At 38.4% G+C, this 26,735-nt stretch overlaps 4 protein-coding genes and 1 pseudogene across 5 annotated transcripts in view; 1 reads left to right on the forward strand and 4 right to left on the reverse strand.

Moving 5' to 3' along the window:
- The window catches only part of LOC145228913 (pseudouridylate synthase RPUSD4, mitochondrial-like), an 8,234-nt gene extending 6,255 nt beyond the window's left edge, over positions 1-1,979 (reverse strand). Inside the window, exons 1-2 of the mRNA XM_080094129.1 lie at positions 1,536-1,979; positions 1,226-1,397 (exon numbers count right to left, since the gene is read on the reverse strand). Coding sequence (XP_079950255.1) covers positions 1,226-1,397; positions 1,536-1,979 — 616 coding nt within the window. The remainder of the gene's footprint in view (positions 1-1,225; positions 1,398-1,535) is intronic.
- Positions 1,979-2,792, reverse strand: LOC145228916 (DNA polymerase epsilon subunit 3-like). Its single transcript, XM_080094131.1, has one exon. The coding sequence runs from the start codon at positions 2,789-2,791 to the stop codon at positions 2,342-2,344; it is 450 nt and encodes a 149-aa protein (XP_079950257.1). The 5' UTR covers position 2,792; the 3' UTR covers positions 1,979-2,341.
- A 33-nt stretch (positions 2,793-2,825) lies between these two features.
- Positions 2,826-4,178, reverse strand: LOC145228915 (calumenin-like). The gene has a single exon (XM_080094130.1). It carries the CDS (start codon positions 4,176-4,178, stop codon positions 3,243-3,245), a length of 936 nt encoding a protein of 311 aa, XP_079950256.1. The 3' UTR covers positions 2,826-3,242.
- Positions 4,179-4,210: 32 nt separating this feature from the next.
- LOC145228914 (calumenin pseudogene) lies at positions 4,211-5,871 on the reverse strand (annotated as a pseudogene). Its single transcript, XR_013860320.1, has one exon. The product of XR_013860320.1 is annotated as a calumenin pseudogene (transcript).
- A 2,898-nt stretch (positions 5,872-8,769) lies between these two features.
- On the forward strand, positions 8,770-20,877 carry LOC145228225 (uncharacterized). Its single transcript, XM_080093230.1, has 17 exons — positions 8,770-8,907; positions 9,594-9,927; positions 10,477-10,583; positions 11,183-11,392; positions 11,815-11,944; positions 12,261-12,322; positions 12,831-13,052; positions 13,451-13,556; positions 13,646-14,004; positions 15,694-15,855; positions 16,362-16,459; positions 16,744-16,795; positions 16,877-17,017; positions 17,470-17,640; positions 18,295-18,482; positions 19,555-19,845; positions 20,182-20,877. Exons 1-17 carry the CDS (start codon positions 8,770-8,772, stop codon positions 20,321-20,323), a joined length of 2,913 nt encoding a protein of 970 aa, XP_079949356.1. The 3' UTR covers positions 20,324-20,877.
- Positions 20,878-26,735: the final 5,858 nt, after the last annotated feature.

The following is a 26,735-nucleotide window of genomic DNA, read 5'->3' on the forward strand; positions in this document are numbered from 1 at the left end:
AAGACCCTCTAGATGCTACTGCAACTAGGGGTGTGGTGTATGCTATACCGTGCGGGGAGTGTGACGAAATATACATCGGTGAGACTGGTAGAAGTCTAAATACGCGCCGGAAGGAGCACGAAAGGGATGTGTGCAAGAATGATGCGAAGAAATCAGCGTTGGCAAACCATGCAACGACTCACCACCACAGCATTAATTTTTCCGCTGCTCAGGTGTTGGTGAAGGAAACTGATTACCACAAGCGAAGTTTCCTAGAGTCTTGGAACATCCATTCACGCGCCAACACAATGAACGTTAAAACAGATGTTCTAATGCCGATAAATTATCGGTCGCTTTTACACCACTGAGCTTGTTTTATCTCTACGGTGGTGCGAGTTTGCAGCGCGCGATCTTGTTATCGCTGTTTTACATGTGTGTGTTTTGCATTTTGTCGCTTTAAAAGACATTCGTCTTGCAAGTTATGTCATTATCCTGATGAAGGCGTCTTGTATAGGATGTCGAAACGTCGATTGTTTACAATAAAAACTGCTGGATGAGCAATACTTGGTCTAATTTTATACCTAGTTGAGCATTTTTGTAAATCTCAGTGTTTATAACATAGGCATTACAACAGTGCACAGCTGAGTTTAAATTGGAGATAATTAACTGAATCCAAGCAAATGGTGACAGAACTTCCTAACCATCACACCCCTGTGTTCAACCATAATTGGATGTTTGTTTTTCAACAAAATACATTCCCACATTCATAATAGCTGTTCATTCATAAAAAGCTTAAAATCAAAAGGTAAACAGCTAGTAGCATATTTATTATCATAGTGATAAGAAAGGCTCCAGGGTTAGCTGCAGGCAATTAAGATCAAATAAGTGTAGGATATGTCAATTTAAGCCACAGCATCCCTCTCCTGTTGCACAAATGAACCTGTTTAGTACTCTACCCAACTTTAATGACTTGTGTTGTGTTTGGCTGTAATATTGAACCGTGCTGGCTGTATGTTAAATCATGGCATTATGTTATATTATTATTTCAATTTTTGAAAGTTTGTAAGTATATATAAGTTAATGCAAGCTCTGTTTTACTTATATAGTAGTACATAATTTTTTGGTTACAATAAACAACAAATCAAAATGGAAATAAACAAAACCACACCAGCAAGTAGTAGCCTATAATCACTAACAAATACAAAACACATTTACCATGATAAATAGTAAAAGACTGTATAGTTACCATGTACAGATAGTCCATATGGCTTGTTAAAAATAACCATTTTGTTGTCAGCATATATAACATGTCTTCTTATAAGTTTTGCGATGGCTTCATCTTCAACATAAGTGAAGTCCGTCATTTTTATTGCATTTACCGCTTTTTTCACAAGATTTTCTTCTGTGTCCTTTTCAGGCTGAACAAAAGTTTGAAAATAGTTTGAGTTAGGAACCGGCATTGAAATTGTGTTCAAAATTGGTTGGTTTGGGTATAATTTAAGAGAGATCTATAATTTAAGAGAGAGAAATTTAAGCTCTAACTAAATCATGCCTACCTCATCAGAATTTAATTTCTTTTGTCTAAGTTCCTTTGCAATGTCCATTCCAGTCTTTCTAGGTTTTTTGTTTTGAAATTCACTTTCTCTTGTTTTCCCCACTGTAAATTTGTCTGATTTTGTGGAAAGTGTTTGAATGACATCTTGTGGTTTTCGACTGGGAGGGGTGTCATCAGTGTCAGTTACATCATCGGATAAAACTGAATCTAAGTGTGACACAGCCTGCCTTCGGGTTCGCAACGTTCGTGAAATTTGCTTTAAAATTTTAGTTTGTTTTAATGCAAATCCGAAATTCGGATGTTGTTTATAACCACAGAAGTGTAAATAAGTCCTCAAACTGTTTTGTAATGGGTGCGATACAACATTTGAAATGGAGCAGGATTGATTTTTAACAGACTCTCTCAAAAGAGAGCTTCCTATATGAACAGTTTTTCTCTGCAACATCTACAAAAATGCACACTGAAATTTAGATTTGCAAACGGCGGTATTCACAAAAAACTGTTTCAACTAGAAGACATATATTGTCGGAGTCGGCAACCACATTTTAAGGTTTCACATTCAAGTAGTTTGACAGAAATACAACTTCTTCATTGCTTGTTTTCAGTTGGTTAAGATTAATGTACCAAAAACACAGACTACACATCTGAATATGTCTGCTTTCTTATCACATTTACACACAATAATGGTGGCACTCAAAGCCATTATTATTTTGACACAGCAATTAAACTAGGTGTTAACTGATTTCATTTGCCCCATACATTTAAGAGTTCGTGCAATGTTGTGTTAAGTAGTAACCTAAACATGAGCTAGTCGTCAATGACAATACTGTCATGGGCTGAAGTGTCAACTTCATCAATACTTTTCATTTCAACATCTGTTTCCGGTTTGTTTGGTGAACCATCTGTTGGGGAGTTGGCATTTGCTTCTTTAGCCTTTTTTCTCTTTTCCGAGGCAACTTTTTTGCCTTTTTGTTCTCTTTTAAAGTTTTCCACCTGTTCCTTTAGCAGTGGAATAAAGTTCTCGAACTCCATGTCTTCTAGCGCAGCATAAACATCAACGTCTTTTAGTGTCTTGCGTTTTTGCTGCATGGCAAAGTTATTGGCACATGATGTGCAGTACAAAACAAAAACGCTTGCAGCCTTCGAAATAGCTGCCCTAGACTCTTTTGACATAATTACGCCATCAGGTAGCGCTTCCTTAATGATCCTAGTTATTACCGAAGTTGGTAAATTCAAGTCTTCTGGTTTTTCAGCCATTATTCAAACCTAGGTAAAAACCTAATTGACACTCTGTAGAAACAGTCACAATTTTTGGTTCATAGTGTATATATATGTTTAAATATATGCATGGAATATTTGTACAGAATTATATGGTTACACCATGTTAGCCAACTGCAATTCAATTAAATCAAGGTCAGTTCAAATTTCATAGCGGCAAAATTTGAATGAAACATAACAGTTTAAAACACTTTTTCTGCATGTCATGAAAAGGTAAATAAATTTGCTACAAAATAGTTTCAGGTTTTGGCAGGTTCATACACAGAAAAACTGAAAAAGGTCTTACAGATTAACGTACAAAACAAGAAAAGGTTTATTTTCACATAAAGGCAGAAACACTTGAGAATACTATGTTTTTTGTCCATGCAATGGGAAGTGTGTAAGGCAACAACAGTTCCAGGGGAAATTTTGCAACAGAATATGGAGTACTTTAAAACTCATCATGCCTGGTAAGTGCATCACCCCAGTCGGTAACCTGTGAACCGACAAATTTGTCATGATGATTTAAAATTTCTTCCTTGGAAAGCATTCCATCTTTGTCGTCATCTGATTCGTATATCAGATGTTTGGCTTCAGCTTCAGCATGGTTGTAGTCGTCAGGCAAGATCCATTGCTTCACTTCTTCCAAATCCATTTTACCATCTTTATTTTTGTCCCGAAATTCAGTAAATTGCTGCCTTTCAGTTTCAACCCATTCTGGTTCTTCACCACCTTCATCAGGGTTATACATATCACCAATATACTCTTTAAGACTTACAAAGCCATCTTTGTCCTTGTCAATGTCTTCCATAGTTTCCTGAGATACAATGTCCTTCATGTGCTCATATTCCTCAGGATGAAGGAAGGCCTGGAACTCTTCTAGCGAGCAGGCCATATCCCCATCTTGATCAGCCTTTTTCCATCGTCGGTTATCGCGTTCCAACATCTGCTGATAGCTAAAACTGTCCTGCTCCTGTTGCTGTATACTCTCATCATTTAAAAACCCATATGTGACTTCTTTATATTCATCCCAGTGAATTTTACCATCCTTGTCTTTATCATGAGTGCTGAATTGTTTCTCTGCGTCCTCAGTAATGTATCGACGTTGCGTGAACAAAATCCATGCCACAAGTTCTTCCTCAGTTATTTCGCCATTTTCATCCTTGTCAATTTTGTTAACAATTGTTCCTAGCCGTTTAAGAGTTTCTTCATCTGACAAGTCCTTGAAGGATTTGGCCTCTTCAGCGCCTAAAAATGCTTCACTGTCATAATCTGGAGAGCCTGGTGTCTTGTCGCTTAGTTTGTGATCTATAACTCGGTCCTTTTTGGTCACAGCAGCTGCTGCAATGCCAACAAGTGCAGTGATGTACACAATTTTCAACAACATTCTATTTTTGTTAATATTTAAACCTAAAATCCCTGTGAGAAAGATATGACATGGTTTGCACTAACACAATACATATGAAACTTTGCTTCAAATAATCTACATGTGCCAACAATTGCACTAACTTTGAGCAGCTGAACATTACTAAAATAGTAAAATACTGTTATGTAGTTAGTTTTTACTTTAAAGCGTCAGAGTTTTCAGCCATTTATATGTTTAAAGAAGCAACTATCCCCCGTGTATGAACAAACAAGAAGTTTTAGAGTGAGTCACATAAAACACACTGATACAGGCCATTGCAGAAAGACACATATTAATAAGGCAAACTTGATATTGCTTCATTAGAGGAATACTAAAGGTAGCACTTGGCAGGAAGTTATAAAGAGCAACACTGTGCACCATAGGAATATAAAATGTATAAATTTGAAAATGAATACAAATGTTGTGTAAAAGACAAAACAGTTACAACTAGGAGTAATACAAATTAACCTCTTTCCATGAAGTTTCAGCTGCGATATTTAGTGAATGGGTAGGCATTATGTTTTCAACATAGCATAGGTTATAGGCACATTCACATAATACAGTTTGGTTCCTACTTGATTATAGATTAAGCTTTTTAGCGCCTACTTAGCTACCAACTTGGGCTAAAAAATGATTTACTTGGTCAACTTAGCATCTGCAGTCATCAAAACTCGTCATGGCGTGCTAAGACTTCCCCGAAATCAGTGGCCTGGGAACCAACAAAAGTATCATGATGAGCCATGAATTCATCCCGTGTGAGTGCACCATCTTTATTATCATCAGCTTCTTCAATTAAATGCTTCACCTCCATCTTGACATGCTCTTCCTGGGTTTGCGGAAAAATCCAGGCTTTGACTTCATCTACATCCATTTTGCCATCTTTGTCTTTGTCTCGGAATTGAACAAACTGTTCTCTTTCGCTATCAATCCATACTGGTTTTTCACCACCTTCTTCTTCGTTGAACATGTCACCTAGGTACTCTTCAACATCAATAAAACCGTCACCATCCTTGTCAATGTCTTCCAATGTTTCCCTTGCAACAATGTCCCTCATACGTACAAAGTCCTCCGGATGCAAAAAATGTGCAAACTCCTCCTCGGTTAGGATCCTATCATCGTCAGTGTCTGCAGCATTCCATCGTCGCTCATCTCGTGCAATCATTTTGTTGTAACTAAACTTATTTTCACTGTCCTCTTTTAAATCTTCCTCTCTGAGAAAACCGTAACTGGTTTCTTTATATTCATCCCAGTGAACCTTACCATCTTTATTTTTATCGTAAGTGTCAAGTTGCCTTGTCGAGTCTTCATTGACGTATCTGGCTTGGGTGAAAGTGATCCATTCTTCAAGTTCTTTTTCATCCACTTTTCCATCTCCGTCTTTGTCAATTTTGTCAGCTAGAACACCAAGTCTTCTTTCACTCTCTTGCGGATCCAGTTTTTTAAATTCAGCAGCCCTCTCGGAGCCAAGAAAAGCTTCATGGTCATATTCAGGAGAGTCTTTAGGTTCGTCACTTAGCGCCTGGTCAACCACTCGGTCATGGTTTGGTACACCGGCTTGAGCAAAACCCACAAATATCAAAAACAATAAATATACACTGGTCATTTTACTTGTTTTAAACTAACCAGAAAATTTATATTGTTGCAAACTAAAAATATAAAGTACAAACTTAAATTATAAAATGTTCCTATGTCTTTTTTTCTATGCTTTTTTAGTTGCAGGAGTGCAATGTTATTGATTATTTTATTGATGTTATATTTTTAACATAAATTATATGAACAGGCAGGTTGGGTAAGCAATAAACAACAAAACCAGCTAGAATCAACATAATATTTACTGCAATCCTATTGTGTTTTCAACAATCCGTTTTTGATTAAAAACAAAATTACTATTGTTAAAGAAGCTTTATATTCTTCACACAATTGCAAATTATACTTGCAAAACAAAACAATCACTCTCATGACTTTTAAGAAAGGCAAGTAGCAAACGTCTAAAAACACACACAAATATTTTTGAACATCCTGCTCTTAGGCAATTCGTATAAGCCTTCTCTTTATCATATAGTCGCCTATATCCCTTATAAGTTGGGAAGAACACGTCAGCATAAGTTGCACTATCATTACCCGAGGAAACCAAATCCGTGCAGAGAAGTCAGAAGAAGTTTTCTCAGACAGACAGGAAGCAGTAAAGTTAATGTACACATCAGCGCATGTGAATGCCGCTACTTTCCCATGCCGCAAAATACTGCCACCTTGCGTTCGTCGGAATGCAATAATGCGAAACAAGGTTTAATTTAATTAAAAGTGCTTGGGTTGGTAGTTGTTACCAATAAACAAATCATATTGTGAATTTTACGTCAAGGTTTACCTCAAACGCGGGACATATATTATGCATAAAATAGTAAATTTAACTTTCTGTGTGTAGGCTGCACAACTATCTTCTCTACAAAACAGTTTGGCTTGCGTAGACGTGCAACATAATTTCATTTTGCAATGACATGAAAAAAAGGTGTAACTCGTCTCACAACTTTCCTGAACGTTAAGCACATACATTTTAAATCATAAACAAGGATCGAAAAAAATTAAAAATATAACCTATGTGGTCTCGAAATTAACTCAACCAACTTAATAATTATGTCGTTGCTTTTCATATTAGCCTATAGGCCAGCGGTTGTCAAAAGGACCGCAAGCCCTCGAAATAATGGCAAAGGGACCGTTTTTAAAACCATATGAAAAAGTTTGAGAACCACTGCTATAGGTTATTGTGGACTAGCAACGTTTAGGTAAAAGTGAGAAAATTGCGCCATATTTGAATAAATAAGGTTGACAATTTTTTTTTTCACGGGGTTCGAACCCAGGACTAGGACCCGGGGACGAATCCCGATCAGTTTTTTTATGTCTGTTTAAGTAAAAAATCATAGGCTACACCCAAGTGACATCTTGTGATTTAATTTGTAACCTGGGGCAAAGGTGGTGTCGGTCGGAAACAAATAAAATGATTACTTGATTGAAAGGCAGCAAGAATTGCAGCATGTTAGATATTTTGGAAAATGATCGTAACTAAAATTAACTAACTAAGTCAGCAACTTTAAAAGAGAATTGTCGCAAGTTTCAGATAAGCGGCCAAAAAACTAACACACAAAAATAGGACAAGCAAGAACAAATAAGTAACTTAATAATAAAGGTTCACTTCAAAAAGTATTTGTGGTTGAGTAGTGCTTTCGTAACTCTTAAGATACGAAACCCAAAGTCAAATTTAGAGATATTAAAAACAAAACATATTGTAAAAGAAGTATACCACATAGGATGAAAAGAATGATCTTGTGCATAGTTGGCTCCCGAAATATTTTTTGTGATAAAGATTTTTGGCCGGTGTTAGGCAAATTAGATGTGCTCATTTCGTCCTCGTATACGAATGACCTATCCTTTCTGGAAACAAAAATAATTTTGTCGACATATCTGCCTTTTATCGTCTACGGCAGTGGTTCCCAACCTTTATCGACGAATTCTACACTTAACAATTAAAAACTCATTCCTACCCAATGGACTAGTCGCACAGTAGATGCAAAACCAAACAATGATTATTTAACATTGGGTCTTTTATCAACTAAAATTTCCCACCAGAAGCTGCTGCTGTGCCATTATGTGCTTCGATGAACACATTTTTCAAAAATCATTTGGTTATTTCTAATATTTGAACACAATGCCTTGGATTGAAATATATTCGGTTTAATTAAGTAAAGTTTTCGCTAACGTTGAATTGATTCAAAGAAATTTGTAAAAGGGAATTTTTTACACAAAATTTATGCAAAAAATCCTATCAAACACGTGATAACGCACCCGGTAACTGTAACTTATTGCAGATGTGAGCCAGCTTTCAAAGTTATGAAAATCAGACTCCCTTAAGTACTTCATTTTGTAAAGAACCGGTTTGATTTAAAATAGCAAAGCCCAAAATAAACCGCACAATAGCCACACATTCGCCCTTATCGTTAAAACTCAAAAAGTCACGTGTCCACTTTCAAGAACAATCTGAAGTGCGTAAGTTCAGAATGAATTGGTCTCGAAAAGCTCCCAACGCCACCACTTGACATACGACTAAGCTGCGTTGCTACGCCTATTCGCACGGCTGATTTGGAAAAAGAGATTGACTTTTTCGCCAGGCATATTCGAAACGTTGAGGTCAATTGATGACAGAAAACTTGGGAGTCCTAATTTGATAGGACAACTTTCGAATTTCCCCATGTTGTCACAAAAAATTGGTGAACAGTACAAATAACTAAAAACAGTGCATTAGGCAATTTAGCCGTTTCTAGCAAAGCAGTAAAAGGGCAAAAGCAGAAAATGGACGCAAACAAGTATCCTACAAAAAAGAAACATAGTCAAACAAAGAGTGGTAGCCTATATGAGAGTTAGCATACATAAATGTTAGGCCTTAAAGACGCTATTGTTGTGCTCCAAGTGATTAATAGTCAAAGTAACTGACTTGGTAGGTAACGCCTAGGTTTTGTCGAATATTGTTCCCTTTTAAGTGCACAAACGTGACTATAGAGGGGTGGACCTTGGCTATTTAACTATGGATAAGAGTGGGGAATACAGTACCCTGCATGGTACGTGCTGTGACAATCAAGATTGTGGATTTTTTGATAACGATGATGAACATGACGAACTGGACGATGACGTGTTCAGCTTGGACAGACAAGTTTCTTTGGAGGTAAATTATTTCTCCCATATATGCTACATTTGTAAATGATAAGATGTTATTTTTATATGTAAATAATGTTAGCACAAAAACTGGAAACAACTTTCAACGCAAAAATGCATTTTTTCTAGGGGCCACCATTTAGAACAGCGGTTCCCAAACTGGGGTCCGTGAGGCAATTTTAGGGGGACCGCAAAGCGGTTGAAATAATTCTATATTCTTATTTGGCGTCAGTTTGTGCCACTAAATAAGTTTAAATCAAAGTAGAATTGAGTATCGACTGTCTCCATTGCTAAACAGTGGCCTTTATTGAATAACAACTATCAAAAATGCAATTGTTCGCGCACAATCGTAATGTTTTTGTCCTGTTTGTGATGTCACATGCTGTCTTTGGATGATTGTTATGCGCAATTTTGCATAACTAGCTAAAATCCTGCAATCAACTTTCGTTTTTATGAAATACACATTAAGGCTTCAGGACCGCGAGCCCTCGAAATAATGGCAAAGGGACCGTCTTGAAAAAAATATGAAAAAGTTTGGGAACCACTGATTTAGAAAGATTTGCTTTTTATCTGAAAATCGCATTAAATACGTAAAATTGTAAGACCATGTAACGCTAAAACACGCCTTAGCTTTCATTGATACCTATCAGCTACAAAGTTATATAACAAAGCACTTACATATTTTCTTGTCTTCAGGCACCCAACAGGGCACAAGCGAGCCGTACAACCTGTTCTTCTGGTTACGTCAGCGACCTAACTCCACCCCCAATTCACCCCTCAGAAACCCGCTTACCAAAACCGAGCGCTAACGTGATGACCCAGACAGACTTTCCTGCCGATGAACCAACAGAACCGGTTCAAGATCCGGATGTAGCACCGGAGCCTAGTCTAGAATCGCCACGACGCCCCACTGTTAGCAAAAGTTTTTGTTGGCGCCATGATGGTTTTAGTGATGTAGTTTCACCTCCTGCAAGGCCGAGTAGCTTATGTTCTGAAGAGCAAGGCGAAGTTCAACAACCTCACCCTGGCGGTAAGAAAACAAGTCCCCAGTTATGTGCTATAAGTAATTTCTGTTTGGCAACAAATAACAAAAGACACATGTTAAATTTGATGTGTAGGCTACAAGGGGCACAGGTGTGGGCACACAAAAAATTCACCAAAAATCAATGAGCCATTTTGTTTTTTGATGTTCAGAATTAAGTCTGTGTTGCAAATGATTTAATTTCCTAATTTATTCGACTATTTCTCACACTATTTGTCCATATTGAGGTTTATTTTAGCAAATAAATATCCAGATACATGTACTTTACAGTTTAGTCGAGTTGCTACATATACTTTTTAGGACGGGGTGGTCACAGGTCTTACGTGGTTACTTATAAGAGGCCACGAGACACGAAAGTTACTTTTAGGGGGGCACGGCTCATGAAAGGTTGAGACCCACTGGTCTACATGATTTATTCGATACACACAAGTACTCTGGCAGTTATGTTTTTGAATAAATGTATTTCTTTGTGAAAATAACTTTTGGCGTTTAAACCCATACACCGCATGTTCAATTCACTTATTGCTGTTTTCGAAGTTACGCCGAGAGTGGGCTACCGGCATCAATCTTGTCAGATCTGCAAATCGCACTTCGACAAACGTCTCAACTTGAAGAGTAGAAAGGAACTGACGAACACACAAAAGGTTTGTGTTTGCATTTCCGCCAATATAAACGCCTTGGAACAAATCTAACAGGATCTTGTGCTCGATGCGAATTTTGTGTACCCGATTGTAGTTCCAATTGTTGAATCTAAAAAGTTGTTTTAACAACACCAGTAGGAAATAATGTTGACTGTCTAAATATATATTGTTTGCTGTTGAATTGCAATAAACTTTGTTTACCTATGAGTAAGTTGTAATGATAAGTCAATTTTTACTTTACAGTTTCAGATACTGTATCAAGGGTATTGAACCGTGGTTTCCATGACATCTATAAGAAAGTATAAACAATTTTGGAGGTTGTAAGCACAATAGTTCCAAGTGGGCCCAATACGGTAATAAAGGCAATGTCCGAATTAGGCCCTAGAGTTGGCTTGCACAATATGACCGAATAGGAAATCGGTCGATTAAAGCCCGTTTTGTTCAAACTTGAGCGCCGAATCTGGCCCGAAAACCAGGCCCGATGTACACAACTCTGACATTCACTATGTTTAACTAAGTCAAAAATATTAATACTCTGCTTTTTTGATGGACGCATAGATTATTTCGCCGCAGTCACACAATTAAGTTATGATTTATTTTAGATACCAGCCGACCCTACTGTCGCACAAGTGAAATCGTGTCCAGTTAACTTACTGGCTGAAAAAATTACCCGGTGTTCGAATCTATGGACTGAAGACCGAACTTTCTATCTCGGCGTGGATGCTGGCCGCCTGCAAAGTAATTTACACATGAGACGCCATTCAGCTCGACTGCCTTCAAGGCGTTCAGGGCACGGCTTACTTAATAGCAGAGTGAGTTAAAGCTTATATCAACCACAATAAGCAATGGTTTGTGACATTTATATTGAGGGGGATTCGAGCGACAAATTTACCTCTACCAGTTTTGTCAAACAAGAATTTTTTACATTTATTGAAGAAAAGTGGGTAAAATAAATTAATTAAAGCAAACGATACAAGCATTTATTAACTGTCGAGAAACTTGGAAATGTTGATAAAAACAGGGTACGCGCTGAAACCACCCACGGACCTCGTGCGTCTCGGGGCATCCAACGGTCGTGATCAATTTACCTTTGTATCTAATATATAATAAAATGCTGGTTCGTACATTAAATGCATATCAATACCAGCGAATTTTAACAGACATGATTCATTAAACAAAATCTAAATCGACAATAAAACTTACTTTTTAAAATTTTAATTTGCTTCGCACCCAGATGCAGACACGTTCCTGTTCGTTCTGCAATGACGACAAAGAAGACGTCACGGATGACGTTGCTGAACGTCGCAAATCTAACGCATGTGGACGTCATTCGTTCTGGATCCGAACTCTCACACTTCCACCAGGTACATTATTTTTTTCCAACTCCTACAAGCTGAATTAAATGCAGAGTCATAATAATGAATATTTTTTTCTATTAGAATAAGGACTAATGCTGATATGTTGTTTATACTTTATAGCGAAATCGAAATCAACAATAATTTCCATTAATTTTCAAGAAATAGGCCTGCACTGACCGATTCAAGTGTGCTATAAGTTACAGCTGTGATATGTCTATATTGGTGACTGGAATCGTGTGTACAGCATCGGTATTTAACAACGATTTCTGTATTAGCACATCTTTAATAAAATTTGGATTTTAATTATGAATTTTATTTTTAGACAAGAAGTCCCGCCCCATGTCTGCGTGGAAAGAGCCTGAAAATATAAAAGGAAAAAGAAACGTAAGTATAAACTGCAATGCAAACCGTCAATAGTTTAAAAAAAATGTTTTGGGTAGAATAAGCATTTTTTCACCAAACACAAGCCTAAGTCACCATTAATTCACCCAGCAATACGTAACTGGAGTCTCTCCACCATAAAGACGGTGTAACTGATTGTTTTAAGTTTAGGAATTTCAACATTAAAAATTTTGCGATCAAGTGACCAGGGATAGATAGGAAGAAGTGTTATTGGTGCTTAGTCAAAAATGAAATAAGTGTTTCCTTTTAAAATGGTGTTTGCCACTTGTTTCCAAACGACACCTTACCGAATTGCGTTGTCTCGTCGTAAGCACAGCAAGCTGAAGAGCTCACACCAAACAACGCTCTAAAACGTGAGCAAACAAACTTAAGGGCCAAAGCTCACATCGAAAACAAGAGTGTTGGGTAAATTCCAATGCGGTTTGGCTGGTACTTGACTTTGGAATCAGAGCAACTTGACAAAATGAATACAGTGAAAATCCCTAATTAGATGGCAAGCACAATGTCGTGTTGTAGAGACATGTTTTTAATGAAATTTATTTTCCTGCTGCAGTGGATACTGGTACAATGTGTCACCAAGCACACCATTAAACCACTTTGTTCTGCGGAACCCGAACCGAAGCTTTTCTACAGAGAAATCGGGGCACAGGAGATGATTCTTTGTCCATCGCAGAATCGAACTGTAGAAGTCATCGAGGATATTTGCTGCCAGGTAAAAAACTGCCATGAAAAGTAAAGAATGGTGATGACAAAATACAGTTTATATTTACTATAATAGGCTCCTAAATCATGTATCAATTTCCCTCTTTCAGTCGGTTTAATTCATAAATTTTGTTTCTTGTGGTTTTTGACTTTCAAATCGACTGAAGATCATGTTTATTAATAAATGTTTAATATGTTATTTATGTTGCGTCGCACTGAACGTTCTTTGTTTGCAGATGTACGGTTTAAAACAAATCGGACACTATTATAATATGCAACCGTGCAAAAGTATGTTGCCAACCAACAACTTTTTGTGTGGTTTTCATCGGCGACAAAATAAAAACCATAGTGGGTGTTTAACTGTGGGCGAGGGTTTTGCAGCCACATTAAATCGTGTTGTTTATATAGCACTTCATCAAGTCCTCGAAGAAAGAAGCTTTAGAAAATGGTCGAAAGGTTGAACTTATGTTTTCTGCCAAAGGACCGATGGTGCGCGACGACAAACATTTAACCGGTAGGTGGTGATCTACAGCAAAAGCGAGTTTCAAAAAAGTAAAAGTAATTTGGCAGTAACCAAAACTCTGGCACTGCTTTGTATTTAAGGCCGCAGCATTTTCTTCTTTTGCTGCGACGAGCCAATCACAAGGCGGTATCTCTGTGACGCGTGTAAACTGGCCAATGAGAAGCTTGCAAGCCTGACCACGCCTCCAATTTTCTCGGTACCTCCTGCTTCAGCTCCACCCAAGCAAGCTCGCAGCAACATCAGAAAATCGGCGCCATCGCTCCCATCGCCGCTTGCCTCCATGGTCCGTGTTGGCCGACGCAATTCGAAGGCTTCTGCCGGTTTAAAGCGGTCAAACTCACGTGCTTCTTCAGCAGGCAGTGCTAGTAACGCTTCCAATGCTTTTGCGATAACTGCTATCACAACCACTACTTCTTCAGACGCAGCTTGTTATCACACGGTACAGTGCATGCTTAAGACTATCCATAGACCAATTTCCGTTAGAATCTTTCAAACATTGTACAACCTAGTTACATAGCTTGACTTCGCATAATTAGCATTGAAATATCCAGAGCCTTAGATAGATCAGCGAGACTTTAGAATTTAGATGACAAACAATAATAACATTTAAGACCTTTGGAGCATGTGTAGTTTACTACAACTAACAAACTTCTTTAATTCCTGTAGATTTGCTTGCTTGTGTGTCATTTATAAGTAGTTTCTGTCATTTAGTAAGTGCTGGCCACGTTGTGGTTCTTTTGAGAAAACATATAACTTTCATGTATCATGTCCAATACCGCTTAAATTCATTAAAAACAACTTCGTTTTATGGCCACCATAAACAAACAAATCGAAAAAAATCCGAATCGTTGGCAGATGACCCAAAAATCAACGACATAAGTTTGGTCCCGCATGTAAAAGTAGAGGTAAACTAATGAAAATAGTAAATCACAAAACAGCTTTACTGACGATTCAGTACAAAACCGTTTCCTCTCGTATAAATTTATTGGCGCAATCCTCGGCGCCAGGCTCTGACGTACTTCGCACCCTAGTTACGTCATAACCATTGTGCGCGTGACCTGTTCCAACTGTGAATAGCTTGTCATGGTGGCCAGCAAATCGCCAACGACGTCCATTGCTAACTGAGAATGTTGAACATATTTTGTTAGAAAATCTTTTATTATTATCAAAAGCTTCTGCTAGGGCTTTGGGAAATATCCATGTCAATCATTTGCTATCCCAGAGCCTTGTAAAACAAATTTACTTTGTTCCCAATTTTCGGTCGTTACGCTTACACGGCGCAATAAGACTCATTCAGAAAAACACAGAAATCCAATTTCTACTTGCGGCCAAACTAAGCGGTCGCCAATACAATGAAAGTTGTACGCTGGTGCGCAAAACCAACATCCGCCCCCCGTTTTGGAGCTTTTGTAAGTGTTATTCTTGTAAAGCGAACAATGCGATATGTTAACTCATGATTTCACCACAATTGCTTTAGGAGGAATAGGCCTTTATCGCTAGCCCATGAAAAAACTTGTTCGTGTGGGACGAATGTTTAGGAGCAAACTATGTAAAAGAGATGTTGGCTACAAGTTTAAGACATAAACGTTTGCTGTGAATTTAATATCTGTGGTGGTGTTTTGAGCATGTGAAAGAAAAATGGTTATTACGGAAGCATAGAGTCTAAAAACTGGTAAGTAACTAATCAAAGGCAAGAAAGTTACGAGTATCTGCTGTATGTGGACTTTTTAACCGCATGCCCTATGTTCAGAACTGAAAATTTTCTTCTTCATTAGGTATGCATGCTTAATGACAAGAATGACCAACATACGAACCAAGTGCGTAAATCGTGCCTTTGTTTGCGCCTGGAACTACTTTTCGCTTGCAATAATCTTCTGCTTGCTCATAGTGCTTGGCTTGTTTGTGCGGCGTAAACCCATCACAAGCATGCCAATATTGACAGTGTAAGTAAATGCATATTCTTGACTGACACAATGGATCAAAACAGGACTAACTGGAATGCAAAAAAACAAGGTTTTGGTTTCATGTTTGCAAGATACAGCAAATAAGCCAGCGATATTCTCATCGACAGAAAATAGTCATTTATCTCCTTACATTTTCCTCTCATTAGAAGTGGTTTTTGCTGCAGGAAAAGCCTGCGAAAAAATCGGAAAGGCCAGCAAAGAAGGAAAAGCAAAAGAAACCGAAAAGAGGGTCAAGGTCAGGTGAATCACGTGACGACGAAGACATGAAAAAATCGGTGACGTTCGCGGTTGAAGAAAGCAAGGATGAAAACGAGGAACCTGTTCAAGTGAGATTGTATTTCAAAGTTTCAAGTTTCAAAGTCGATTAAAGAGTTTTAAACAATTGTAACCGCTTTGCTTCTCAAACGTTTGACGCTTGTGCTACACCAAGTAACACGTTATTTGGTACACTTTGCAGAGTAAAACTACTATTCGTACGGTAATTAAATAATTTACAACAAAAGCTTTTGTAACAAAACATAATCAAAATGAGATTCTACCGTTTATATACACTTCGGCATTTCTTCGCCAAGTCCTAAATATGAGCGTCTAACTCAGCAATTCGTAACTAGAAGATCACTCGTCCTAAATCTTTACCCAGCGATGTGTCAAAGTGTATTTGAAAACTTCAAAGTTGTGCATTCCCAAAAAGTGAGACTATATCAACGAAGTAACCTAATCTGTTAATACAAAGAGTGTTTATACATGTCGCATATATAAAAGCATTGTTCCCGTAGTCAACGGGGGTACCTCGCATACTGCAATATATTCATTCTCTATTGTTGTGGTTAAGATCAATCAGGAAGCATTAAAACGAAGAGCCTCCCTACCACCACCCCCTCCCAAGCTTCTTCCAAAGAAAGAAGTTGTCGACAGTAGAAGAAAAAGAAGGTAAAACCTTTTACAGTTACAGTGAAACCTAAGTAAAGTAGACTGGTTCCGCTATGCAACCTGTCAAATCCAACATTCAGTGTGAATATTATTATTTCTCACTTCATAAAGTTAATAGCACTGTAAATGTAGCTTGTGTGTACTTTACGTCATTTAAACAAGGCGTTTAGGGGAAGCACTATTCAAAGATTCTAGTAGTTTAACATAATCTTGAGTAGCAATATAAGTTTCAATACAAAAAGGAAAAAAAACTAAAATAAAACATGCAATTTCTCTTTTTGCAGAGAAAGTGTGCGAGTTTCGTTTTGTGAAAAGCCTCCAACTATGCCCAAAAAAGTAAGTATACACTCCCACACCGACCCTCAAACAGTTCTTCTCCTGACCTTGTAACAACATTGTAACATCACATATACACAGGAGAAAATCGACGAAGTACCGAGGCCCAAACCTGCCGCTGTCCGTCCCTACAACCAGCCGGAATGGTGCTCTATTCTCATAACAGTAACATTTCAGGACAAGCAGTACTCCCGCGAATTTCTGGAGTACAAGACGCTCCAGGTTCGAATGTTGTGTTGCCATGTTGTAACAACATTTTGTAATGTTTGTTGTGGGAGTCCTGGGAACATGTTGTGTCAGATTTGAGCGCAACTGATAACGGTCTGGCTATAAATGGGAGAAAAAAATCCCTTAACGGGCGTTCAAAGGCTGCTTTCTCAAAAAGGAGTTGTTGTACACATCAGTGGATAAAAATGGTTCCTAAAATAACATTTAAACAAAACGAGGGGAGATTTTTTATCCTATTGAAACCACGTTATTTTGTATAGGCTATTTCTTTCGAACCTTGATGTAAGTTTGCCTAAAACAACAAAATTGAGAACTTTGTAAAAAGTTCTTTTATGTGTTGCAATTTTCAAAGCATATCATGTACTGCTAGCTTTAACGAAATTTGAAACACCTCAATCCCAAGGAAAAAATTGTAATTATATCCACTTTTGTTTTGTACTACTTAGGATCTTTATACCTGGTTACGAGAGAAGTTTCTGGAAGATGAAACTCTGAAACCAGGCGCTGAACTTCTACTTCACCACGACAACCTGAAGTTTCCGCTTAAAGCCAACACAGCAAGCACGCAATTGAGCAACCTTCCAACTAGCGATTTTACATGCGAGCAGATCAGCAAGGTAAGTAAACTGTGAAACTTTAGGAAATTTCAATCCATACGAATCTTATAATCCTCACACCAATATTATGTAATTATTTGGACTTTAAAATGGAAAGATTTGGGCAGGTAACAGTCAACATGCTTTTTATGATCAGTATTATGGTTAAGTCCAAGTTTGTTCAATGTGAAAAAAAATTGTTAAAACTAATGTGCATAAAGAATGGCGGCACAATACCATCAAACGTGGAAGTATAAGCACTGGTGGGATTCAATTTATTTGTCAGCCGGTTCTCTCACACAAGTCATATTTTTCAGCCGGTTCTGTTACAAAAAGTCCATTGGCAGTAACCAGTAACGCTAACCAGTTCGCTGATCTCATAAAATTTTATGAGACAATTCTATAGAACCGGTGCGAACTGGCTGAATCCGACCAATAAGTGTAATTAATACATAGTTGAAAGTGCCTCTTAAACCGATTGTGTCCATGTATGAAGTCCGTCAACGAATCAAACCCGTTTTACCCAAATTTAATCCCCGACTTGTAACACTAGATTATCGTATTATTGCTATGTGTTCTTGAAACGAGTTTTTTTTAAAACAACAACAATTAACATCACATCAAAGTTTCAATTCTAGCTTATCTACAGTTTTCTAAATTAACGCGTTTTCACAGGAGCAACAGGGAGGAGGTTTTGGTGAAGGAAGCAGCCGATTCGATACTCGATTTTCACTCCCTATCGATATGAGGAACTTGGAAAATCTTACGCCAGCTCAGTATCTCACTAAGTTCTGTAAGCTTCCTCCAACATGGAGAGCTTTTTACCGCAACACATTTACACAAAACGACAAGGACAGAGACGGGTGGGTAAAAAAACTATTGATTTTTTTTAGAATATGTAACAAAGTGGTGACACACACGGAGTTGCCAAATTCTAAATACGAACTAAAGTATGTTCGCTTGTAAACTAGCAAATAACGACGAAAAGGCCCGGTGACTAGTTTTTTTAGGTGATATATAACCTAAATTTTTGATTGTTTGAACATGTAGTGTTTAGATTACCTAAAGTGTGTAGGTTATTTAGGTGCTGTTTTGTTTTCAATCAAATTACCCACTGAAAATTAACAACATAAATCTTATAGACAAGAATCAAGCCAATAAGCCATGGTGATGTATGACTTTTCCGTTTGTTACTCTTGACAAACCGTAGTGCCGTCAGATGGCCACACTATAGCCAATACGGCATATGTCTTGTCACCAGCTGCACCGATGAGACCCATAAGTCAGTGGTTCTCAAACTTTTTTGACCTCGACCCAAATCTGAGTTTTATGAACATCTCACGACCCAAGCCTCAAACGTCAAAACATGTATTAACGAGACGGACTGCAATTTCGAGGTCATGTCGTCGCCGCATAGGAGTCTGCCCATGTCAAAATGGCTGCAGGCTTAACGAGGTCGATTTGTTCGACAACACTGCATAACACAACACACATTTTGGCTTTGAAGCACCATGATCATTGATAGAAGTGAATCCCAAATCTGAAAAAAATTCCTTGTACGAATACTTACTCATCCTTAAACGCTAACTGTTACATCTCCACGTTCAGTTTCGCATTATTAACTTGTTCTATTATTTCCCGTGCTACGACGTTACAATCGCCATGTGCGTAACAGTAAAAATTGGAAGGCTATTGTCTGCATGTTGCAATGATTGGTTCATTTTACTATACAACGTGGTCGAGTAAGGTGACTATACTACTACAAGTAAATTCGTTTGTGTTTACTTAATGCAGTAATAGTTCGTTTGGGCAGAATTGAATCACCATAGCGCAACCCATTTTTTTGACCCTACGCGACGCATACTTTGAGAACCACTGTTATAAGTCGAAAAAGTGTGCACTGACTGTAGCTTACTTAACCCAATCTTGTTGCAGAAAACTAACCTTCAAGGAGCTCGACCAGGCAATGGAGCATCTCTTTGTCGAACTCGCGGTGCCTCTTCTAAATCGAGTTCTGTACCTCATGGGAATCGATCCCAGGTCGCAAAATCTTGATCACGTTAAAGCATTTGAGCTGAACACAGTTTGCAGAACTGATGATTTGGATGTGGGATCTGGAAAGAAGAGATCAGTTCCTCCGTGGCAAAATCATCTTACCGTGGATGTGGACACGTTTATATCGATGTGCGCTCTCGGAAACAGGATCATCTGTCGAGAAAAAGAAATGTAAGCAATTTGTTGACCAAGTGTAAAACGCTGTATTCAACACAAGCAAGGGCTGGTAAATGCTGTAATTGAAAGCTTCAAAATGCACAACTCAAAATTTAAACACATATGATGAGGGTTTTAAGTTCTTTTTCTGTAATAATTCTGGGCGAGCCATCGAAGTCATTTACTATATATCAAAAAGTGTGAAGCAAACTTTACTGATTGTTTAGAAGTCGTAGAAACCCATAAAAACGTCACATAACTCTTGTTCTAGTTGAAACCAACTGTATTGCTATCATGGTACCTTTATGGGTTTAAAGCCAACTGTAGCTCATTTGCCGGCATTTTTTACAGTGATGGAATTCCGGTAGATTCAATAAAACAACGCGGCACCGAACTCGAAGACGCCGATTTTTACAACATCGAGGGAAAATTAAAATCTTTTAATATCCAACCTTCGACCAGAAAACTTCTCATTTACATCAGAAACAGATGAAAACACTTAACATAAAGTCAACCAGACTTGCTAAAAACAAGAAGCAAGAAGTTTGCAGGACAAAGCGTCTGCCCTAACACCAGGCTTACTTGCTCGACACAACAATTGTGCGAAGAGAAAGTGAAATTACAAGGGATAAAAAAGTTCAAACTCATGCCCGACAAAATTAAAAACGTGACCCAAACACTATGTCAACTGCTCAAAACAAGATATTGATAAGTCCTAATCGTTAAAGAGGTGTACAGTGCAATGACCATTGTTTGTGACACTTGTTAAGATGTTTAAGTCACAGATGTTAAACAAATTACCACACAGTGTCGCAATTGAGTCAAAAGTGTCTTAGCCTTATGATACGCGTTGCAGTTTTCTTACAATTCTATGTTCGTATTGCTGGCGTGATGCGCGTGAAAATGATTTGTCTGCTCTTTCCAGCAGGGATGGTCAACCTTCTTCGCGTTACGGGCCGGTTTATTTAGGGCAATAATTTCCAGATAGGAGGTGTCTTGTTCTAAGTGTCCAGCCCACAATATGTAATGTTTTTGTGTTAACCCGTAATAAACTTCTAAAGGTTGACTATGATGTTTGCCGACCACTGAATTCGTTTGGGTTAAAAATCAATCAAACTGTGGTATAATGGGGTTTAAACATTTTGTCTTGATGGATTTTAAGGTTTAAGCTTGGAGTAAATAAAGCCAATAACATCAAGTAATTATGTTTCCAACGTTTTTTGAAAAAAATCAACAAAGTTAACTTTCAAATCGTATATGAGTTTTGGCCAAGAAGTCACAATGCAAGTTATAAAAGGAAAGTTAATGTTGGACCTTCGGAGGTTGAACGAATATTTAATAACAATTCATTACTATGTATGGTGACAGCCGGCGACACCTCTAAAAAATTCCCGCCTATTTGAATGGCTGATTTTCAGCACTAACCTAAAAAGCAGACATACCAAATTGCACACTGGCTTGAAATGCTCGTGCTTGTAATAACACTGTTAAAGTACGCACCTCTAAGAGCGCGTACTGCACTAGTAATAATTAAGCGAACTAAAAGTGGAAATTTTGAACATACCGTGGTGGTTACCACTGGGCTGGTCGCCGTTTCTGTTAGCTACGTATTATGAAATCACAAAGGCCAGGTCTTGGTGATTACGTCCTAAAAGCAAAATTGCGATGTACAACACCCGGTGATTTTCGTATCAACGTGACTTGCTTTTTAAGGAGCTCTCGTTAACGGTACTTCCATAGGCCGGTAGCAAACATCACTTATCAATGTACTGATTGAATTTCGAAACAGGACATTTCGCTGATGGCCCACTTGGCTTATTGGCACGTGTCAATGGAATATAAGTTTTACAACAATTTTAGTCGGTTTTTGGTATTTTAACCGATTTCTGTATCTTTACACAAATGTAAAATCACAGTTGTTGGAGTTAGGGAAAATTAGGCTCAATGTCGACTAAGTGTCCATGTCTTCACGGTTTTCAACCACTTTAATGCTATCTTATTGTGTTATACCAGAGTTTCTTAACCTAAAAAGGTATTACTTTTTCCCAAGAACAACCAATTGAAGATTTAACTTTGTCATCGTTTCCGTTTTGTCATCTCACAACGTCACTGATACTTGCCTATGTGATATTTTACGATAAACAAGCATTTTCGACCCACATTAATAATTTTGTTTCTTTAAACTTACAATTTCTATTCACTGTTATGGAAAATACACGAGTAAAACGTGGATGTCTTTAGAGGAGAAACTTCTTTGTGATATTACCTTTACTATCCCGAGAAATGGTTGACGATTTACCAATCAAAAACAAGCTATGCGGGCCGAGCTAATTAGGCATGGGTGGTCGTATAATTACCATGTTTTCAAAATTAAAAACTTTTTCGAGGTACCAGTTGCTTTCAACAAACCAAAAAAATCAAGCTATGTTTACTTGAAGTTAGAGGTTCACCCTTTGAGTCTGGCAGCGCACAAAAGAACACAGTCTACTTTTGCAACCTTAACCATTTGTCCAACAAGCTGTCTATACAAATTAACCGCATCATCACTACGCGTATGGCATTGTCTGCGCCATAGCTTTACACAAGGCAACAGACCTTCCAAAACAGTCTAGGGTTCGTAACTTTGACCGCAAATCACGGTTAGTTTACCCATTGGGCAGACACACGGCTCCCGAAGCTGTTATGGCAACACACGCAACGCAGGAAACATAAATTGTAACCACGCATTGAGACACAAAAGAACCCATTAGCCTGACTCATAATAGGTTACATATAGTTTAGAATACACGATGGTGCACGCGTCGGGTTCGCTGAGGCAATGTAGACGGTTTTAGGTTCAAGTTTAAATGCTACCTGATTGATGGAATGTCAAGTTATGACAGTTTTGTAACTGTTTTGCCTATAGCGTCCTGTAATTGAACGCATACGCCAAAAATCACTTAAAATGAAAGCCTATATCAAGCGTTCCACACTTCTGTTGTTTACCAAATCAGAAGTACAGAAGTATACACCCAGTCTTCACCACCAAACGCTTGTAAAGTATTCTGGTTAAGTTTTAATTGGGCAGTAAAGTTTTACATAAAGAATCGAGAAATCGTATTTTACAGAAACATCCATTTACAATCAACGGGTATATAGAATTGATTCTCCTAAAGTAGTTTTTTCTGAAACGAACCGCTCTTCCATCCTACCCCCCAAAGCATCGTGCATTTAAGCATGTACGAAACAAAAAGGGAAAATTAACCATTTACCAGAAGTGCATTGCAGTCTTGAGCCCAATTACGTACGCGCCTGAGCCATAGCAGTGGATAAGTTGCAATTATTGCCCCCCTCTGTCGCTGCTTGGAGGCGAAAACCTATCTTCAATTCCCTATACCGTTACAAGTTCGTTGAGTTGGCCACCTCTTAAATAATTGCCCATGATAATTAAAGCTGATTCGGGGTTAGATGTGGTTATTATACTTGTTTTTATTTAAACGAACCTCCCAATTTTGTAGTTACAGTTTTTATTTAGCTTTTACGTTATGTGACTAAGGGTTTCAGGGGGATTACTGGAAATTTTTCTTTACGCCGACAAATTGTAGGAGCAGCGCAATTTTCAAAGCGAGTGTATAAGATTGTAATTCTAAAATATTGCTTTATAATTGTTAGTTACTGCACAATGCTGTACTCACACGTGATTAAACTGTAGCCTATATCCAGTAACTAAAAATACCAGGAATGTTGTTTTACTGTGTATTACTTGATGTGACGTCAAAACATACGTAAATGTGACGTCATGCGTTGTCTAAACTTTTGCCAGTGACAATTTATCTCAATGATCTTGACCCATTGTCAAAATACATCAAGACCATGTTGCATCCGGTTTAGATCAAGTAGACCTTCATCAAGTTTACAAGACATGAACGTCGTTGTGCATTTCGACGTTATCAGCTCACAAGTGTCCTTTTGCCGGCGAAGAAAGACACAAGCGCTCGGATGTCCCGCTTAACCATGCACCCAACCGCACGCTCGCAATGATGGATGTCTGTTTTCATAACCTGACGCGGTCTCAAACAGCAAAACAAATCCGGCGTCTGTGGGCGAAAGACGCTTAACGTCGAAACAACACAATCCATTATCGTGCCCAATAATTCCATTGGTTTCCATATCAATTTCAATGCCAACATATATCCGCGGCTTTGTGTGTTGTAATAGGTAAAAGTACACTAGGAAAAAGGACACAAATTTTGTGCTTCGGGACAAAATCAAAAGAGTATCTCCAATTCTTTTGGGTGCTGCAATTATTGGAAGTACATTGCAGATTCGGCAAGACAGTGTTTCTTATGCCTAACATTGGTGGACTGAAATTAGTCTGTAAAAGATTTTTATGTGGGTGGGCTTATCCTTCTCACGACAGGCAACACGTATTTTTAAGACACTGTTTCATTACAGATTGTCCTACGACTGCCAATAGCCATACGAAGGCAAAAAAAAAACTGTAGTAGAATATGGAAGGTTAAAAAAACACTGCGTTACGAAAATCACCTTTAAAGTGCAAAGCCTTAGTTGACCCTTGGTTATTTCTTCCGACGGGCTGAATCGTCTTGTTTCCGCACGTCACCAATTAGCAAGCTCTTAAGTTTAACTTTTACTTGTCGTCAAACTTCTCGCACACGTCAGAAGCGATCGCAGTAATCTCGTTTGCGTTCGCCCGACCGGGTCAACTCCAAATACAATTAAAGAGCCCTTGGGAGCGTGGGCGGGAACCCTGAGCCCCAACCTCATGTTTTGACCCTTTTAGTTAAGGATTATGCAGGGAGGTTTTGTTTGCTACCTTTGAAAATCTCTGAAAAAGTATCTGCGTAGAATGGAATAAAAACACGAATTGTAGAAAAAACGCAACTCTGTTACTAAGAGTCAACAACACCCATACATGGCGATTCACTTTGACGCAAGGTTACTTAACCTGGGTATCGTTAACACATAGAGGTACTGAGAGTATAGTCAAAGGGTACGTAGGCCTTTATTCGCGAGGTCACATGAAGAAATGCTTCAGTTTTTTGCTTCATATTTCAACATTGCTCAGACTCTTTCATCATAAAAAAAAACTGTTTCGATTATTGCAATATGTTACAGTTTTCTCAAGTGGCTTGCAACTTTTGTCCAAAATGTATTGGGGCTTCAGGACATGAAATACATAAGAGGCTTAAATCCGGGTTCCGGGTTTCGACACACGCTAATTTACTGAGATTTGAATTTTAAGGCGGGTAAAATCAGAACCAAATTATGTGTTGTAAACAGATAGTTTAACCAATAAATTTTACTTTACCACAGGTCGTAAGTTACCACCGACAACGATTTGCAGATTATTCGCAGCCGCACTTTAGCCTAATTGAGCTTATCTCATTATTTATCAACTGTAAAACACAACGAGGCAAGCCACGAAGCTGCGCCTGCACCAGGCCACCCACTGAGCCTTCCTTCGTCAAAACTGCCACCGTGTTTGTTGTTCATTTCTAATGCTGTCAGACAAAGCCAAGTACAAAATGACCTGACTTTCGCTTAAGCCGCCATTGTGCAGGAAATTATGGTCACAGCCGTGCGACGATGTGGTTCAGTGTCTTCTTAATTTGTGTGTTGTGCGGGTCTGGGGCCGCGCTATATCCATAAAGGGGTTAAGAGCTGTTGACGTGGGTGTTAGGACCCACTTATACCAAGTTAACCGCGACAAGCTGTTGGGCTGTCAGTTAATACAAAAGACTACAACAATGTTTAAAGGAGATGTAAGACTGATGTAAATTTGACTGATTTTGCACATTTTCGAAGGCTCATTGTAACGTTTTCACAATTATGGGTATATAAATTCCTTCTGAAAATTGTTTGCTTCGGATTTTTCACAAATTATAAAAATTAAAGTAACGCAAAACATATTTCAGATAAAATATTTCATATCATCATGTTGGCAAAAATAATAATTCCTAAAAATTCTAAGTTATTTGACAACAAATTACTCCAGGTTGAAACAGTTTACGAAAACAGCCACATTTAGCAGTAAAAAAACAAGGGCTTTCAGGTCAAGTGGGTAGTTGGGGAACTCCGAACGAAGAAAACTCACATTCGTTACAAAGCACTTTGGAAATAGATAACCACGTCGTCACGGCAAGGACAGAGCGGCATCGAAACCAAGGATGTGGAAAATTCCGCAACTTGCGTCATCCACAAACGGAGTGGGAAATCCGCTAACGAAGCGCGACCATAGCGAATTGCAACAAACACAACCTGTGCGAAGTCCACAAGGTAACGTGGTAAATTACAAAGGCACCAGACAGCTGTATCCCAGCATCAAATTAGCTGGTAGATCAACAGAAGGTCTTCGTCAACAAGCGAACAACCGGGCACATGTTTTTGCACTCAGATGACAGCGTTTGACGTGGTCGAGCTCCTGTGATCAGTAATATGACACCCGTGAAGACTTAAACCGTCAGTTCACCAAATGACGCCTGCTGACAGGGTCAATACGTTGCGATAAGTTCATTAATTAAAACCACCGCTCGCGGCTTGTTGCCAGCGCCCGGCATAAAAACAAACATCTCGTTAAACCAAGCATCTTTTGCAGCCAAATGCATTGCGGAACAACACATCAGCCGATCAATCACCCTTATCATCTTTCCTCGTATATGCGCCTCTCGATAAAAGTAAACCCAACCGACTTGAAGGGTGTCAAGAGGCATCGTTTGATCGATTAATATTTGTTGCCAGTATTTTATACGCTGATCTATACGCAAACTTTGACTTCATGAAATTTTGTAGAATGCAGACAATGCGTTATTACGAAATGCGGTGTGTTATTACCGACAATACAGTTTGGCATTAGGCTGTTGCATACCATCGTTCTCATCTGCGGTAAAAACTCTTTCGAAAAT

This window comes from Phallusia mammillata, chromosome 5 (assembly GCF_965637545.1).
Source record: "Phallusia mammillata chromosome 5, kaPhaMamm4.hap1.1, whole genome shotgun sequence".
In the NCBI taxonomy this organism is placed as follows: Eukaryota; Metazoa; Chordata; class Ascidiacea; order Phlebobranchia; family Ascidiidae; genus Phallusia; species Phallusia mammillata.